Source organism: Vipera ursinii, assembly GCF_947247035.1.
Source record: "Vipera ursinii genome assembly, chromosome: 1".
In the NCBI taxonomy this organism is placed as follows: domain Eukaryota; kingdom Metazoa; phylum Chordata; class Lepidosauria; order Squamata; family Viperidae; genus Vipera; species Vipera ursinii.
This window is the reverse complement of record NC_139512.1, coordinates 310353181-310373311: the sequence shown is the minus strand read 5'-3', so window position 1 is coordinate 310373311 and position 20131 is coordinate 310353181. Positions and strand designations below refer to the sequence as shown.

The 20131-nt window shown below is 39.2% G+C and overlaps 1 protein-coding gene across 2 annotated transcripts in view; it reads left to right on the top strand.

The window, feature by feature from the left end:
* RPS6KC1 (ribosomal protein S6 kinase C1) overlaps window positions 1-14114 on the top strand; it is a 98182-nt gene extending 84068 nt beyond the window's left edge. For both annotated transcript variants that reach the window (XM_083349502.1, XM_083349501.1), the window contains 3 exons: window positions 1840-1935; window positions 10101-12794; window positions 13647-14114. In XM_083349502.1, the coding sequence (XP_083205628.1) occupies window positions 1840-1935; window positions 10101-10211 (207 nt within the window). In that variant the 3' untranslated portion in view covers window positions 10212-12794; window positions 13647-14114. The remainder of the gene's footprint in view (window positions 1-1839; window positions 1936-10100; window positions 12795-13646) is intronic.
* The last annotated feature ends 6017 nt before the right edge of the window (window positions 14115-20131 follow it).

Genomic DNA, 20131 nt, shown 5'->3' with positions numbered 1-20131 from the left:
TGCTCACAACAACAATTCTGTGAGGTGGGTTGGACTGAGAGAGTGATTGGCCCAAAGTTGTTCAACTAGCTTTCATGGCTAAGGTGGTACTTGAACTCATGGTCTCCTACTTTCTAGCCTGGCGCCTTAACTACTAGACCAAGCTGGTACTCTACCACATACAACATTTGTTGAATAAACTACAGATGTCCAGGCTCTTACAATGTGCTAAGCCATAAACAGTGGTCTATACCACTAGTAGTTCACAAAGTATTTTAAACTGAAACTGAACATATTATGACTTAGCATGGTGATGAACCCAGACATATATTTTTCTTACAAGGAAAAAATAGTGTTTTATTTTATTATGATGCTGTCAATAGGGCATGCTATTGGGGCTCAGAGTACATAATGTGTTTCTGGGGCCAAAAATATGGATGGAAAAGAAGTATTCCCTTTGAAATGTAACACTGAGGAACAAGAAGTAATTAACAATGAATGCAGGTTGCTGGGGTACACTGTGGAAGTGAATTCATGAAAAAGATGTATCTTATTTCATTGTTCCTCATTTGAATAGAACAGAATTTAAATGTTTTGTATTTGGCCCATCTTTATAGATCTTATAAGACTTCAGGAAGATATAGTAAGATGCAAAGGGATTTTTTTTAAAAAAACAACATTTACTTGGCATACCTGTTTGGTTCAACTTAGGACCATACTTTGTATTCAACAAATCAATCTTTTCCCCCAATTACATCCTCCTTCCCCCTGGTGAAAGGGTTAAATTATGTAGGAAGAAGGCATGTCTTTTTGTTGGAAGGAGGGGCCCATTGGCTTCTTCCCCTCTGCTTCTTCTGAAAGAAAATGATGTTCCCTAAAGCAGGGGTCCCCAACCTCTGGGCTGCAGCTCACTAGTGGGCCATTAGCTATTTGCAACTGGGCCATGGAAATGGCAGGTGAGCATGCACACGTGCATCCCCATTTGTGTGAGTGGCAGCCACATGTGCTTGCCGCTTGCACAAATGGAGCTGCACACCATGCATGTGCTAGGCAACCACTCATGCAGAACCAACCCTTCCCCCCCTTGTCGGCTGCAAAGCAGGAAAGGTTGGGAAACTGTGTTCTAAAGTAGGGGTGTCCAATCTTGGTAACTTTTAAGTCTTGTGGACTTCAACTCCCAGAATTCCCCAGCCAGCATGGCTGGCTGGGGGATTCTGGAAGTTGAAGTCCACAAGTTTTAAAGATGCCAAGGTTGGATACCCCACTCCTAACATGTTTCTGAATATCTCCTCTTGCTAGTCTTGGTGTATGTTGAAATACAATTTCCACTATCCCTAAAGCTGATGAGAATTTGGGTGGGTTATGTCTGTATAAAAGAACATAATTAGGTTGGGTAACCTGCCTGAGAAATGGAGCAGAGGTCTGTACCTCCTTGATCCTCATTCCCCCACTCACATTTTGAGATTCCATTATTGTTAGAGCTTTTCACAGAGGTCATAATTACCTGTTTGAATTGTGTACCTTAGCTTGCACCTCCATTTTTTTTCCATCTCACAACAGGAATGAGATTTTAGGCTTGCATAGTGAATATTCAAAAGGTGAAGCTCCCAAACCAATGCAAATCTGCACTGTTCTGTTCTGCTGATAATCAGTTCTATTACACCTGATTAACTAGCTCACCTAGTTGAATTACAACGTCTTTCATTTCCAGTAAGCAATATCAGTCACTTTCTGGTTAAGAGTTATGGAAATATTAACATAGATTGAGGAGGATTACTTTTTGAATATAGTAACATGCATCTTCATTCTTTATCATAACATGAACTTTAATATGATGCATTTCTTGATGGTTTGCCATAGAATCTCTTGGAGTGCCACCCAGCAGGAATAAATACTCATACCTGTTTAAACTTACCTGATCACATTTCAGAAGAAGCCAGATCCCTCCTTCAACAGGTAAATTCTTGATGAATGTGTACAAATGTTGTACTCCTTGCTACGGCTAAAGTCAGATTAACATATGCCATATATTTTACTGAATATATAAAAATGTAATGGATTTTTTTTCACTTAGTGGAATTGACAACCCCTTATCACCTTACACTGTTAATAAAATTAGCTTTGTTCTTTTTATACTTGATGTTGTAAAAGGTTTCCTATCTTTCCTATTTATCTTTGGAAGCTTTTATAAAGGATTTGGGAATAATGTTTAAATTCAGCATCTGAAAATGTGCTAATAGGATTGTGGTTTATCTTAGTGTCCCCAGTAGCTACATCTTCTTAGTAAAATTCTGCTTAATATGTAAACAAGTAAAGAAACTAAACTATTAATGCGTAGGGTAGAAATGTCTTACAGTTACACAATTATAAAAAATAGGAGCTATTTTGTCAGGAAAAGGTGAACGAACACTGGACTTAATTATTTAATTTTGGAAAGGAGAAAAGGAATGATTGAGCAGTATATAAGACCTATCCATCTGTTGTCACCAAATATAGCTTGGGCACCAAACTGCTGCAGAAATCCATTGATTTATCCTTAATTATCTCTCCTGACATAGACGATTTGGGAGTAAAGGTATATTTTTAATATTAAAGTTAGCATAATATATTAGGATTTAGAAACATACTAAAACTTGGTTAGTTTAACAAACTTTGATGATGGAGCCAAACTGATTTAGATATGTCCTCTTGTTTGAATGTTATGGTTCTTATGTTTTTAAAAACTGTTACTATTGTGTGGTTATTTTTATTGTTTTAATCTATTTATGTAGATAGGATTATAAACCATTTATAGTCAGTATTCAGTGGGAGTAGTAGAAATTTACTTACTAGAATAAATAAATAAGAATTAAAAGTGTACGTGTGCTGTTAAGACCACAATGACTTCATCTAGTTACTAGGCTCATAGAACAGGGGATATTTTATACGCTACCTCAGAAAGGAGACTGAAAATGAATGGAAATTTACCATTGGCATCTTTGGGAGTTTATTAAAGCAATACATAGCAACTTGCACTTTATGCCAGACCGCTTGTTGTTTTCCCTCCTCCCCCAGGTTCAAGGTTACCCATGTCCAAAAGGAAGTGTTTCATCTCTGGGCTGCATGTGGCTGACTTTACAGTTGAAGAGTCTGCTCCATTGGCTAGTAAATCAATTTTCTTTTGTGTGTCTTTCTAAGGAAACTACCATTCATTTTTGAGGAAGCTTTGTCAGGAAAAGGAAAAAGGGGCTCTTGGCATAGCTAGTCATTTGTCATTATGACTTTCCTTTTCCACCTCCTCGCAGGTTGCTTGGGTCAGCCCATCACAGAATGTCTAGGAGAGGAACAGTGTGCAGATACATGCCAAATGTGTCCCATGACATGGATTTCAGAATCACTGACCTCACTGAAAAAATAACACCCCACCCCGATCTAGCCAGCTAGAAGCTACGTACTTCAGAGCCATTATTATTATTATTATTGTTATTCCTTATTTTGATTACCTGAAGATACACGTGAAATTCTGGAGGCTCTCTTAATTGACATCAAATTTCTCGAAAGCTGCCCCACTTAGCATAATAACCAGTCTCTTTTTGAACTATGCAGCTTTAATGCAGCTTATTTTGCATTTTCTTTCTCATATTAAAACTTTTTTTTCCTTGTAACAGGGAAAGCCTTCAGAACATAAATGTCTTTGTACTTAACTTTTCCACCTGGTATCAGTTGTTATATTTTCCAGAAGACGGCCGAGTGGCTGTTTTCTGACTGCTTATCTACTAACTCATGTATATTCACAAAGAAGGCTTGTTTTGTTATCTGAGTTATTTTACTAAGTGAGGTTAGAGCAATTTTAAGTGGCAGAGCCAACTTAAGATGTGCAAATGAATACATTTTATGGGGAAATTTCTCACTTTGATTATTAGATGTATGCATATGAAGGCATGCGCCCAAAATAATACCAGAGACAACTGCATTATGCTAGTTCCCTTTAAAGGAAACTTAGAAATGAAATTATTCTTTTGAACTGCTTATGTGACAGACTCATAAGAAGGAAGAAATGTAAACTTCAGTTCCTTTATCCTTTGTAAATATTTTTATGCTTTGCTGGTTACTTCCTTTCAAACATTTTCCATCAGAAGTTGCAGATAAGAAGAGTTCACTTCACTTTCTATGTATATATTCATCTCCCTTTTGACTTTATTGTGGATTTTATTTTATTTTTTTTAAAAAAACTACTTAGTATTATTACTACTAATAATCAATCGTACTGTTTCTTTACATTTCATTTGTGAGACTTTAGCTGCCAAAGCTCCTTGGGCCTCTTTGAAGACTTTTTTTAGATAAATATTTTAATTGTCTGAAAAGCATCAGCTCATCTTACTTTCCTCTGTCTGATCTGATCACATTGGTTTCCACTGAAACCCTATACTGGGGCTATCCATCAAGTTATATTTTTATCTTTTTTCATATGATTTAAACAAATATTTCTTGCATGTAGGGCAAATTGGGATATATTCTGTGACATACCTTCATTGTATATTGAGACTCCTGGCAACTGCCTGGATGTAGTCCCTGCAGTTTTCTTGGCAGGATTTCAGAAGTGCTTTGCCATTGCCTCCTTCCTAGGGGTGAGAGAGAATGACTGGCCCAAGGACACCCAGATGGCTTTGTGCCTAAAGTAGGGCCAGAACTCACAGTCTCCTGGTTTCTAGCCTGATGTCTTAAACACTGGGTGTCTCACACACCTTCATTAAAATCAGGTGAAAGGAAATTTAGTTTTCATCTAAACTAAGCGGAGACGGTCGATCTTTTTTCATTGTATTTCTTGTAGGCTGATAAATATAAGAGGCAGCATAAAAGATAATACCTCTGAAAATGACCCCAGGGTGTTTTAATACAACAGATATTTGCTGATATATTCTTTTTCTTCCTCTTATTCTGCATTTACCAACCCCTAAGTGGAATGTTCAAGATTATTTCAGAAACAGCTAATGCTTAAAGGAGCTGATATTGATAGAAAATGAACGACAATTAACTGCCATTAATAAGTCTTGCATATAATGTAATAGCTTCTTTTAGATGTCTTCCTAAAGGTAAAAGGTAAAGGTTCCCCCGCACATGTGTGCTAGTCGTTTCCGACTCTAGGGGCCGGTGCTCATCTCTGTTTCAAAGCCGAAGAGCCAGCGCTTGTCCGAGGACGTCTCCGTGGTCATGTGGCCGGCATGACTAGATGCCAAAGGCGCACGGAACGCTGTTACCTTCCCATCGTAGTGGTCCCTATTTTTCTACTTGCATTTTTACGTGCTTTCGAACTGCTAGGTTGGCAGAAGCTGGGACGAGTAACAGGCACTTACTCTGTTAGGCGGCACTTGGGATTCGACCCGCCAAACTGCCAACCTTCTGATCGACAAGCTCAGCGTCCTAACCCACTGAGCCACCGCGTCCCTATAGATGTCTTCCTAGCCTCCCCCAAATATTGGGAAATAATGTAAAGGTGTTCATCGATCAGCAGGCTAGTCTTCTGGGATAAAAACGGTGTTGTGGGAGAAGCTGGCAAAAGAAGACCAAGGCTAGATTCAGCTGGGAAGCAGTAGAGGGGAAAAAAAGCAGAAGAAACTCTCAGATATATCCATATGGGAGAGGTCATTGACAACAGCTTGAAATCCTGCTCTTCTAACTCCACCTTCCTCCTCCTTCATCTTGATTCGGAGCAGAACCTATGCAGTTCACTCTGTGTTTCCTGGTGCACCTACGCAGAGAAAGCCACACGAAGAAGAGGATAAACGTACACTTAAATAGATGCAACATGTTACTTATAAAATTAAAAATAGATGCCTCCTATGTATCTTTTTAGTAAAGAATTCCAGAAGCTATGCTCTACCTTCCTCAGTACATTTACATAAGTAGCCCACCTTTTATCTGAAATACTTTAATTCTGCATGGTTTCATGAGCTATGACAAGTAGTCTTTTCGTATTTCATTTTTATTACATATTTACTCGGATAAATTAATGTGTTCTCCGTTAGCCTAAAAACCTTATACTTCAGTAGTCTAGGCCTTGCAAGCAATGTGCAAAATTCCAGTGCAGCTTAAGTTTCACATGTCTATGGAGATTCTCAGCCATCCAGGTCATAGTTGTCCCAAAGGTGCTTTTTTTCATGAGGCAACTGGACGTTCTTGTTTTTCTTAAAGATGTTTCGCTTCTCAGCCAAGAAGCTTCTTCAGGTCTGACTGGATGGTGGGGAATGGCAGGATTTATACTCCTTGCAGACACCTGGTCATTTGCATTCTTTTAGCAAGTCATTGAAGCCCCTGGAGGCTTATCTGTGTCGTCAGGGTCACCTTAGTAGTTCATATGGGTTTGGAGCCTTCTTGGAAGTGTTGAAAGGACTGTGTTGTACATTGGAGATAAATGATGTCGTATCCTCCCCCCCCTCTGTTGAGAGAGTGCTGTTGAATTTTGACATAGATGGTCTCCTTGAACCCTCTTTCAAACCAGCTGTCCTCTTTGTCCAGAATGTGGACTTTTCTGTCTTCGAAAGAGTGGCCTTTGTCTTTTAAATGCAGATGGACTGCTGAGTCTTGTCCTGATGGGTTTGTTCTCCTATGTTGTGCCATGCTTGAGTTTCACATTTAATCAAGTTTACTAAAAACAAATCTGAATATGATGAGAAAGCCACAAGCATAAAGTTACGTACTGGTCTGCTTAAATATGTAATAGATGACCACATATACTGTAATCATGTTTAGAGATTGGATAATATACAGATATTGTAAAATTAATAAGTCAGTATAGGTAGTCCTTGACTTAAAACCATTGGTTTAATGACAAAGTTATGATGGCCTTGGACTTTTGACCTGTACTCCCAGTTAAGGTGATTGCAGCAGCCCCAAAGTCATCACAATTTGGGGGCTTGGCAATTGGCTCACATTTATGATTGGTTGCACCATCTGCAGTCACATAATCACAATTTGCAACCTAGGCAGTTGCTTAGGGAAAGTGAAAAATAGCAAGGATATAGCCAGTCCTTTCTTGTCAAATCATCTTGCAAATTTGTTACACTGTTTACAGAAGTCTATGGAATATTCTTTATTGGCAATTAAATATACACACAGCTTCTGATAACAAATTCAAGATAAGTTGTAATTGTAAATCTTTCATTAAAATAACATGAAGCATATTATAAACTCAAAGGTTTCTGTGTAGAAAATACTTGAGCTTACAAAAAAGTCTGGAGAGATACTTTACTCTTTACACTCCTACCATCAGGTACGAGATATAGGAGTATAGCCAGCCGTACCAACAGGCTGAAGAACAGCTTTTATCCATGGGCTGTTAGGCTTTTGAATGGGATATAATTTTATCAACTTTATGCATGATTGACTTGTGAGGCGGTGTGTTGTGCAATTAGCTCACATGGTGTAATAAGATGGACGGTTTGTGTCACTGTAAGTTGAGAGTGGGGGCACGAAGGGAGGCTCAGCCAATCTCAATGTATACATGCTTGTACTTTGACAATAAAGGTTCATTCTAATTTTGTATCTCAAGTTCAGGAAGATTCAAGAATAGTCCTTTTCTGATCTAAAATAACAATCCAACAAAAACATAGTAGTCAGAGTCACAGGTAGGAGATTCAAGCATAAGGTTGCCTCAGATAGCCATCTCTAGAAACCATCTCTGTCAGTTTAATCAACTGGTTCAGTCAATGCTTCTTTCTTTCAAGCAGAACACTTGACTTCCTCTGCTGTCTCTTAATCTGCAAGATGTTGCTTGGCTTGGGACCTTGACTGCATTTTTAATCAGCTCACTTAGGTGATCTCAGGGGCGCTCTGTTTGGCCAATTCTTGTGGCAGGCTGAGGTTTATACTGCAAGCTCTTCAGCTTATGAATCTGAAGATTTGGACTGATCCTTAATGTCAGATTATACTTAGGGTATGTGATTCTTCAAAAGATATGATTTATGAATCTAGAATTTTCTTACATCAACTTATCCATCTTGACAGGTTAGAAAGGGTTCAGTAAAGAGTAAGCTTGACAGAATAGAAAAACTGATAGTGCTTTGTATGAATATGATATTGACAAAAGTAAATAGGTGATTGGGTACTGATATTTTCAAATATTTTAACAGGTTAGGGTTAGGGTTATGGAAGATTGGGCTGGTGTGGCCAAGGTGGATGTGGTCACCTCAGTGTCGCTCATGGGGACACCTCGGGGACCACCTGCTGCCGGCGTCGACTCCCCTCCGCCCTGTGCGTTCCCACAGAGAGGGCCTCCTCAGGGTGCCTCCAGTCAGAGAATGTCGGCTGGTGGCCCCCAGGGGGAGGGCCTTCTCTGTGGGCGCCCCGGCTCTGTGGAATCAACTGCCGGTTGAGCTCCGGATGGCACCGGATCTCCGCTCCTTCCGGCGCGGGTTAAAGACCCATTTATTTGAACAAGCTGGCCTGGCCTGATGGGGAGTTACTTAGGGTTTTAATATTTGTATATATTTTTTTATTGTTTTTACTTTGGGCAATAATTTAATTCTTTTTTAACTTTTGTACTTTTGTAGTTTTATGATATGCCCTGTTCACCGCCCTGAGTCCCTCGGGAGAAGGGCGGTATAAAAATTTAATAAAACCTAAACCTAAACCTAAACCTGTGGGGGGTGGGCAGGGTTGGGGGAGATCCAGGGGTTCTCCGGTAGGAGTGGCGGTAGGCAGGAGGCTCATCCTGCGGGATAAGGGGAGGCTGGGTGGGGATGCCTTTGCCATGGGGCAAGGCAAGGGCTGGGGCGGCTGCTGCCTGACACCGTCGGCCCTCGCACACAGAAGCCAGTGAGCACATAGGGGCCAACGGTGTCCATCAGTAGCCACAGCCTGCCTCGACCGGCACACTCTGGGGCTCTGCAGTGCATCGCCAGCAGTTCAAAGAAGCCACCTCTGAGATGGATGGTTGGCCGACAGCTGAGGAGGCGATGCAGTGGGTCATGCCTGGGAAAAGGAGAGCATGTGAGGCCAGGAGGGACGGGGTGGGGGTGGGGAGGGAAACCAGCCATGCTGGGATGCATCAGCCACATGGGACCTTGGCAAGTTAGCATGTGGCTGGTTGAAGAGGGACAGTTGCCACCTCTGAGGCATGGCGCAGGTGCCCACAGAGAGGGTTCTGAGTGCTGCCTCTGGTACCCATGCCGTAGGTTCTCCACCACTGCTATATATAGTGGCTATCAGGGATATAATTGCCTTAAACTATGTATGCTTCCTAGGTGAGGGCATTTGTAGCAATACATAGGCTTTGTTAAGTTCTTTAGGAGAAGAGTGCTCTGAGAATGAAATAAATAAATCCAATTACATTTCAATAATAGAATCAGTTGCTTCAGTTTACTATCTTGACCTCTGCCAGATGTTTCAAGGATTGTTATTCATGTTTGTTGTACAATTATGATAATTTACACTTGCCTATAGCCCTGGCATTACTTACCCTCATGTAAGCAAGGGAAATCAACCATAATGTCAGGCTACAGTTGGTACTTATTTATAAAACCTGTAAAAGAGAACTAGTTTTGAAGAAACAGAATTTAACACTACAAAATTTTATGTTTTTTGCTTTTGTCTTTCAGTCTCAAAACAGACAGATATTTAAGTTGATCAGTTACTACCAGTGTAGCATGGAAACCATTTCAATATGGTTGATCATATGCTGCTGTGTTCAATCTACAGGGTCTCCATAGAATGGCTGGTGATATGATTAGTTCCAAGATTAGCATTTGCAGAATGCTGTGGAAGATGGAAGAGAACATGTTCTAAAATATACCAAATTCATCCTCCTAATCCACATTTCCAAAGTAACTGATATGTAAAAAACAAGTCCCGACAAACAGGCTGTTATTTTACAATAGTAATGTAGTAATGATAAATGACTTAGAGAAAAGAGGATGGCCAACAATACGATAAAACTAGGGCTGTAACTATGAGAGGCCTCTCTCCTGATCTTTTCCCATTTTTTTTAATGTGCTAGTGTTTTTAAATAGCCATATGGAAGAAAAGTTGTTTATTATAAATATTATTGCAATTTAGCCATTAAATTCCAGAGGATACAATCCTCCCTGCTGATGAGCTATAACAAGAAAAGCTTGGGGTTGATTGGTCTGTTCTTTTCTTTTCAGCTTTTGCAATTCAATTCTTTGGAACGTCTTGGCGCTGGAATTGCTGGAGTTGAAGACATCAAAGCACACCCTTTTTTTGCCACCATTGATTGGACCGAATTAGCTAAGTGAAAAACTGTACAAGTTGTCTATGCTTAGGCTGCAGACTTCTAACAGACAATGCTCTTGGCTTGCTGCCATCATGAAGACTTCAGGTGTTTCCAGACCAGGATGAATAAATTGGAAATTGGAATCCAAACACCAAATGAAATGTTTAAGCTTGATTGGGCAAAAGAAAGGCGTGGTTTATACCTGTACGGACTGACTTCAATTCTTCTTTTGAGCTGGGATCACGTGCAGCGCTAATTGCAGGGCATTACTAAGTGGTTGCCATTGCATGCCATGTATTTCCTTACCCACATTTCAAATCATGGGAATCTGGATGGAAAAGTAGCCCTGTGTCTGAAGTCACATCTAGCTCTGGTGTTAGTGGGGAGTTATGCAAATAATAATGCACTCCTTGTATTTTGTTTCATTTTAAATGATGATGAGTTGTGGAATTTCTGTTGTACATTCCAGTGTCTATTATCTATGCCAGCTGAATATAGCCCCCATTTTATACTTTGGTAGCCTTGGCAGAGTTGAATTTAAGTAGACTGGAGAACAGGGAGAAAAATAACTTAACAATAACATATGCTAAATAAAATATTATGGTGCTTCTGCAAAACTTGACATTTAATATGTCTAGTTTGGAGAGGGGGATGGCAGGAGAATGAAAGCTAGCATCATGCAATGTAATTCCAAAATGGTTAAGTGTCATATCTTAAAATGTAAACTAGATATTGCTATTTTGTGCTTGTTGGTTGCAATGCAATGTTTGTTTTAAAGCACTAATTTTAACCTCAAATTTTAAATCACTACAAGATTAAAAATCTTTCATCTAGAGATAATGATTATTTTAGTAATTTAAATGGACTGAGAAAATAGAATGCAGAAAAACGTATGGCTGGATGGATATAAGGAAAGCTGCATTTATTGTATGGAAATTCATGTTTTCATATAGCTAATATTTTTATGGTAGGCAGTTTTTCTTTTTTCTTTCTTTTTTTGCTTACGTGGAAAATGTTCCAGTTTGCAGAATTCCAGTTACGTGTACATGTGTTTTTATTTGCTTGTGTGAATTCTGAACATGTTTTATCTTCTCAATTTCACTATAACTTTGTTTCTTCATTTACAGTAGAAACAGTACATTATTTTATGTGTTTTACCATTGTGAGTCCCTCCTAAGGAGGAGTCTGCAAACAACTGCTCTGAGAAAATTTGAGAGTTTTATATTAAAGTGCACTATCAGAAAGATTATTTGGAAACCTTTCACAAGCACTGGTGCTTTGCAATTGGAATTCCATTGTATGTGCCATGAACAGGGCCAACTGAAAAGGGATGGGTGAGATGTCTACAAGGGAATGGTTGTGCTTTTCATGAATATTGCTTTTTTAAACAGATTTGCCAAGAAGCTGTTTCAGAAGTCTCCTGACTCCTGATAAAATTAGAATAATGGTGATTTGGCTATTGGTCCTTAATCTGTTGATAATTTTGTTAAATGGAAACACAGACTCCAAAAATTGAGAATAAGACAACCTAATGTTAATATTTACTTAAAATAAAGACTCGTTCTTTTAAAAGGTCAGTGTGTTAGTACATGTAAAAATCTTCTGTAATAACTACTTTAGGATGGGTCATTAAGATATTAAGCTCTAAAAGCATATATTAAAAAACCAGACAAACATGTGCCTTGTTACTTCCTTAAATTCATCTTAACACACTGGCGAGCCTTCCCTCTATTTGCATCTGAGGCTATGCCTTTCTCACTATTTATTGCTTATGAGCAGTCTACATGGCTCTGAAGTACTTCCCAGGGTGCTTAACATGGGTTACCTGCCAAGAAATTTGAGGAAGACTGCTGTTTCTGGATTACAGGAGAAAGAGTGAAATTTTTACTCTTCAGCTATAGAAATGAAGAGATTTTTGCTTAAAATGAGGGCTAAGTCCCCCAAATTTAAGAAGAGTTAAACCCTTTCCAGGAATATTCATCAAGCTGGCAATTCCTTATGGAACATATAGCAAAAAGAATCAGATGATCTGAAAGTTATAGACACCAGTATTCTTTTATCTGTCTAAGTGTGTTGTAGATCACTAGGGTGCCTATAGGCTATTGTGTAGTACAGACTCTGTCTGTTTGTTTCTCTTAGTTTTATCTGGAGACCAAAGGGTAAATTTCTTTGGTAAGGAAATATTTAGGCTTTTTAGTAATTCCTGCTGTTCATCCTAGTTCACGCTGGAAGCTAAGATTTTTACAGGCCATCGCTATGTGCATCTGACAGGCTACATCTGTTGGATGCTAGAACTGGTGCTACTATAAAGTGGAAAAAGGAAAAGACTTCATTGATCCAAAGGAAATCTGGAAGCTCTGTTTGGTTCCTTTTGAAATTATCCTGCTCCTGTTTTCCCCCACCTCCACCCCTTGTGATAAAAACACAAACCACGGGACTGTAATAACACTGTAGGCTGTAACCAGGTCACCGAAAGAATTACTATTATGGAGGGCTATCTGATATTACATCATTCTCCAAAACTTCATTTGAACAAAACTCTTCCACTGCTACATAACAGGAACTCCCTCAGGTGAGCTGCGGCAACAACTTCCTGTGCTGAGAGGTGAGGAAATTTCTGAAGCTGAGAGAAATGCAAAGCTTCCTTCCAGCAGTGGCCGTGTGGTGGTTTTAGAAGAGAAGAAAACTTCCAGTTGTGACCATGAACCTTTAGCCATTTTTTATTGTTAAGAGTTTTGAGTCTTTCTAGGACAGTCTTCTCTCCAGCAGTATGTTGGGAATTGCAATCCCAAAGCAAGTAGAAGGAGTGAGCCATTGGTTTGCTCTTGCCTGGATTTCATCTAAATATTCATATATATATATATATATATATATATATATATATATATATATATATATATATATATATATGTGTGTGTGTGTGTGTGTGTGTGTGTGTGTGTGTGTGTGTGTGTGTGTATGTATGTATATATATGTATATATACATACATATATATACATATATATACATATACATACATATACATATACATACATATACACACACACACACACACACACACACACACACACACACACACATATATATATATATATATATATATATATATATATATATATATATATATATATATATATAGTGTAAATTACTAACAAAGAATTAAAGGGAAACTGAAATGCATTTCTGACTCATTAGTCGTCATCAGCCAGCCATACCCTTCTGAGATTCGAACCATGGGCTGATTGCATATGAGGCAGTGTTATTTGCCTCTAAGCCACAAGGTCTCTCTCGCTCTGTTAGCTTTTTTTCTGCAAGGGAAGATAAAGAGTTAACATTTGAAACATATATATATATATATATATATATATATCCTTCTAGCAGAGATTTTAAGAGTACTATACATGTCAGTTCTGAATCAGATAATTAACCATTTTTTCCTTTCCCTCTAAAAAACAGAATAAATGAATGAAGACAAATGACCGAGATGGCAGAGGGGAGAATAGCACCATATCCAAAGATGTGCTATGTGCTGGGGAAACTGATGGCTGTTTGCTGACTCCTGAAACCTGCTCTGGAAGATGGGATACCCTTAGAACAAAGGCAGGGAATATAGTAGGGTGAAAAGAGGTCCATTTCTTAGCATCAGATATTGCCTGATGTCTGTCTTCATGGGGGTCTCAACTGGTAACGCACCAGTGGGATTTCTAAACAAAATTTCTAGAAACTAAAACTGAAAAGAATGTTCTGTTGGGAAAAGTTGAGGGAGAGGGTAACATGTATAACTTTTCAGTAAATTTTAATTATGATGTAAAATATTTCTAGTGTGATAACTTTAGTGGGATAGTCTGAGGAAGTGTCAATGTGAAGTGTACGCATAAAGTTTATTCCACAGTCATCTGAATTGGTGGTTTAAATTTGGAGTTACATTTTTTTATCAGAAGCAGTTTTTAATAATAATAATAATAATAATTTTATTTATATACCGCCCTTCTCCCGAAGGACTCAGGGCGGTGAACAGGGCAGATATATAAAAAATACAAAAATACAAAAGTTAAAAGAAAATTAAACATGCCCAACTAAAAACAATAAATACATATATTAAAAATGACAATAAAAACCCAACCCATTCCCCATCAGGCCAGGCCGGCTTGTTCAAATAAGAGTGTCTTCAGATCGCGACGGAAGGAGCGAAGGTCGGGCGCCATCCGGAGCTCAACCGGCAACTGATTCCATAGCTCCGGGGCGCCCACAGAGAAGGACCTCCCCCTGGGGGCCACCAATCGACATTCTCTGATCGGTGGCACCCTGAGGAGGCCCTCTCTGTGGGAGCGCACAGGGCGGAGGGAAGTTGATGCTTGCTTTTCATAGTAGAAGGTTGGGGAAATGTAGGCCTATGGAGCTTATGCAGCCCATCAATTACAGAATATAGTACAAAGAAGGGCATTTTAGAAGACCAACACCCTCCTCTCCTAGCCTCCTCAATTTTCCTTGTCTTCAGAGGAAAGCAAGAATTATTCCAGGATTTTTCCACTTTGGTATTGGCAGTGGAATAGAGGTAGTCTCATTCTTCTTTCGTAGAATGGCTATATTGAAGCCTTTTATCTGTGTGAAAAGGTAGACTGGAAATGCACAGAAATAGAGACTGTATCCCTCCACTAAAAATAACACTTACTCCATTCCTTTCTTTCACTGTGAAAAGGAAAATCTAATTTTCATATTTATTTTACTGAAGTATAAATGTTGTGATGATCCAAGGTATCCCCCATATATGTATCAAAAATACAATGTTAATAGTGTACTTATTTTCACAAGTGAAAGTAAAGCAGAATTCGTGCAAAACAGGGAGAGATCCATAGGTTCACAGAACGCCTATACCGTAGTAGAGGAATATTTCCCAATGCTTTTGTGTAAGAGCTAAGCAAAACCCACCAAAGAACTAAGTAAGAGCACTCCTCTTAGTCAAGATGAAATTTCAATGATCTAAAAAAAATTATATCTTTGAGTTTTGGGACTCATTTGAGAGATGCCCCCTATCCCTAACGTTTAGTAAGTTAGTTAGTTAGTTCATTCATTCAATTTCTATAGCCACCCATCTCAGTCAATGACTCTAGGTGACTTACTTTTTTGCAAAACTACTGAAAATCTTTGGAAGAAAAACCCCAAGGACACAGTCAAGAAAAAGAGAAGACTGATCAGGAATCTGTCATTGAATACTCATTAATTCAATTTTTTTAATTCCATTTTTTTAAAAATTCCATTTTTATATTAGCATTTGGAAGGAGGGAATGGAAAAATGCATGGCTTGAGGAAGACAGTGGGGTGCAGTATCTTATAAAAAGGGCCCGGATAGGATCCTTGAATAGCAGTACTGAATGTCATGCACTCCCAACATACATTTTTATAATTTTCTCTTCCAAGAAGGTAGGGGATAAGGGCTGAAGGCAATGGAAGATTTTGTTGGGAAGCATGAAGAAAATGAGCATTCTGAGGGAGGATAAAGGAACCTGGAAGACTTATGCAATGCCCCAACGTGTCAAGGTGAACTTCAATTTTTCATGAGAACAAATAACCTGAATCACTGTTTCACCAGCTGATAGTAGATACATTATTTTTTTATTATTCCTCATCCCATCATTATATAGTGAAAACAGAACTGAAAATAGTTCCTTAAAACAAGGGCTAAAATATCTGGCCTACAAAAATCCAGACAACCCCGTACATGGCTGCAAAGATATTTTCTGTATCTTGTTAGTGCTGTCCAGTGTTCATAGTTTTGCAATCTCTATAGAGTAATCCTACTAAAAGTGAAGACCTAACCTAGTGAATACTACTGTCAGGTAGAAAAATAACCTATAATCAGAAAGGGTTGTTGTTTCTGATGCCAGCAAATAATATTTATTCCCTCCCACTGTCGAAAGAAAGAAGGAAGGAAGCCATGCAGTCACATAATTATAGATATACTTAATTATTTGCTGGAAGAGGATTCTAATCCTTTCTATCTGTATCACACACTGGATTCAAATCCCCTCACACCCCCATTAAAGAGGGGAATTCAATCCAGCATATGATACAAATAGATCATAATAGCAGTCTGTAGACAGTCTATGGCACAGGACTGCAACCCGCGGCTCTTTCAGCCGTCTCCTGCGGCTCCTGGTCCTCTGCCATGTGCAGTCCAAAAAAAAAAAAAAGTGGGACTAAAAAAGTTCAATCAATTCAAATATGCAGGGTAGGTGCATATCTTGCCTTGGCTCTACTCTTCAGTCAAACCCTGTTCTGCGCATGTGCGTGCATGCGCACATATTTTTTGCGGCTCCCAGTTTTCCCTTTTGTGAGGGAACCGGTTCTGAGTGGCTCTTTCACTGTTTGAGGTTGCTGACCCCTGGTCTATGGTTATCTCCCACCTGGCAATTCTAAAGTGAGGCAGCCTTCCTTCCCAAGACCCCACGTTGAATCTAAATCAAAGGTAATCTGTGGCTGATTTTATTATAAGAAAACAATATTTTCAATTACAGAAGGGTAAACTCTTCTGAATGAAGCGAGTCTGTGCTCACAACTAAGCCTTCTCTGGAGTCCCAACCTTTGGATCAGGCTGAAAAACACTGCTTGAGGCCCTCATTTGAGTGCGTGTTTCCCAAGAAGCGCCACGTGTGCTCCAGGATCCTTTGCCTAAGTGACTAAAATTAGGTCTGCAAGGCATATTTGCAAATAACTCTCCCAACACATGATAAAGCATTTAAGAAGTCCGGGCAAAGAAAATCTGGAGGGCAGCTACTGTCATAAAATGGACCTCACCATCAAATTCATGTGAGATGTAGACTAAAGAGATGTAGACTAAACAAGAGCCAAAGGCATGGGAAGTATTACCAATTGCAATTTCTTGTAACTGTCGTGTCATTTGTTTTCTCAAGGACACTGAAGGGGAAGCTGAAGAAACAGCAACTTCCTCTTTGATAAGATTTATGATAGCGATTTAAGTAATAAAATGAGTACTTATTTGCTTTCGAAGCCCTCAGTGCCTTGTGAAAAGAAGTTCAAATATCAGTTGAATCCTGCTGTTTAGATGGAGCTGGTGGAGAATATTTAATCAGGAAATGCTTGTAATCTAAGTGAGAAACATTTTAGGCTCATTTTCTCACAAGTCTCAAGTATGTACATTTCCAAGAGAAGAAAGCAAGCAACAAAATGCAATACAACCTATCAATCTCAGAATCTGAAGTACACTAATACTTAACAGCCTAAATCCTTTCACATACTGTAGGAGTGGGAGGGGGGAACTCTGCTTCCCCAAAAAGCAGCTTTTCTTCCACCTCCTACAAATGCCCAAGATGATCACCTTCTCTGCTGCTTGGCAACAGATGGAAACCGTGGGAGAAGTTCAAAAGAGTGAAATGTATCTTGATGACACTTCGTATCAACTCGGTACACAGGATAAACTGGATGCACTAAAGCAAACGTAACTAGGCTAAAAGCTTAGCCAAGCCTCAGTGCTGAGTACGTGTACATTTGCAGAGAAAAACAGAATGGTATCTTTCCCCGTAGTTGAACTTTTAAATGTCCATGCCATGCAATGGCCACACTGCTTGGGAATTAAAGGAATGTTAGACCTGCATGGAGAGTCCCTAGTTAACCTTAGCTAATTTCTGGTTAACTTATGAATGGGAGACCAGCAGGAACTCCTAAGACTGTAAAAAGTATAAACTAGACTGAGAATTCAAAAAGACCTTTCAGAGAAAGGCAATGATACGCCATTTCTGCACTGTTGTTATGAACAAAACATCCATATGGCCACTAGTACCTGAACTCATTTTGAGGGAGTCTCTCCTTTTGTACCCCAACACACCCAAGAGTTCTGAAAGTGGGAAAGAGGCCAAAGCCAGCTCTCTGGCAAATATTTTGGTAGCAAGATAAGCACCTGAAACCACAGCTCTCAGGGTAGCTGTGGGTAAGAACTCAAAAGAACAGGAATTAGTTTCGATACAAGACAGAATATAACCAGAGACTCTCTTCTGAAAGCCAGGAGGTTAAAATGAGGTCGAGAAATTATTTTGTGCAGTGCAAGAGGAGTTGTGCCCCTGTGTCCTTGCTGCTGGACAAGCAACTGCTGCTGCAAAACAGAGGAGACAGAAACTTGTTTCAGAGGACCAGGTTCTGCTACTGGGTGACACTTAAGGCAGTGCTCCAGCTGTTGGGGACCACAGGCAAAAAATTCTCCACTGACAGCTGTACCTCTGTCTTCTTGGCAAGCATAATGCCCAGTGAGAATTAAGGCGCTTCTGCTTGTGAGATGATATAGCCTTATATTGGGCATCCATTGAAAGATGCAGAGGAGGGACAATCACCCTGATTCTTTTGCAGCTGTAAACCCCAGATCCTGGGTTTGGCTGATCTGGGAAAAGCCCTTCTGGGGGAAATAAACCACATTGGCCAGCTGGCAAATGATCTGGCTAGGGAAGCTGAAAACTGAATTAGGGGAGGGCTGGCCAAGAAAACAACAGATGTCGTGATGGTCAGAGGCTCTTTCAAAAAACCGGCAATGCAAAACCTCTTTCTAATTTGACTGGGGGTTAATAAGCGGCGTATTTCTGAATAGTCTTGCCTTGGCACCATGAAAAATTCTGAGCAATTTTCTTCCCCAAATATGATGGAAAGGCAAATTAATTGAATTATAGGCGCTAATATGCAGAAAACTGTTTAGCTCATCATTTTATCTAGCAAGGTTTCATAGAGTAAGGGCAAAAAGCTGCCCTTGTGAAAACCATTTATATTTCTGTTTCTCATTTATAAATTATTGTATCCATTGCTTTATACTTCTTATCAGTACATTCCTGATCATATTATGTCTTCAAATATGTTCTATAACTAAATATTTATGCCTCTCTTGGGGGGGGGGGAAGACATCATCATGAAACTTTCTGCAGAGCCTCCAAATTAAAATCAATGACAAGAAAAGAAGACAGATTTATTTGCCTATTCCTCTGAGTTTTGATTGTCACATGTTCTCTTTATAAGATGTGACACTGGATCAGTTCTCCTTTTGAGGCTACATTGAGGCTACATACAGATTGGATTTTATACTGCAATACCTTGGTTAGCTTAACCGTGGTAGTTGAACATCCCAACAATTGGGTTGATGCTTCATGATAAGCCATAGACAAAAAACCCCACTAAAACATCATTTAGAAGGAAGATGCTAAAATAGCCGAATTTTTCATTTTTCTACTTCTGCACATGGAAATGTCAGAACGCCTGAGGTTTAGAGTATTTGGGCAGGAACCTATGCAGAAATTGGTTCCCTAGGATCATAAGTGTTTGCCCACTTCCCTAGGAGTCAGATGGGAGACAACTGACTTACGCTTAACCTTTCTATTAAGGCAAATGTTTCAATTACTGGCCAAATACAGGGAAATGCTTCACCCCTAGAACTTCTGACAGCTTAGAGGAAGTCATTTTATATTCCATGTAACCTCTGAAATAGTAAAATAAGAGACCAAAGCGATTTCTGAATGTGTTCAAAAAATGGCTCTCCATGGACTAAACTGAAGAACTGAATTATTCATTTCAGATTTTTAATCAGAAGAGGCCCATTTTAATTTGTAAAGACAATAATTATCTCCATTTCTATTTTATTCTCAAAATGACCTAGTGAGAGAAGTTTATTGGCCCATGGTCATCCAGGTTCAATTAAAAAAACCCAACTTGGATAAATAAATAAGGCTTTTGTTATTTTCTTTAAGCTGCATTGATGGCTCCTGATAATAATAATAAAGTTGGAGGTCATCTAGTCTAACCCCCTGCACAGGCAAAGCACCTGAAGGCAGGACAAGAAGCAACGGATGAAAATTAATCAAGGAGAGAAGCAAACTCAAATTAAGGAGAAACTTCCTGACAGTTAGAACAATTAACCAGTGGAACAACCTGCCTCCAGAAGCGGTGAATGC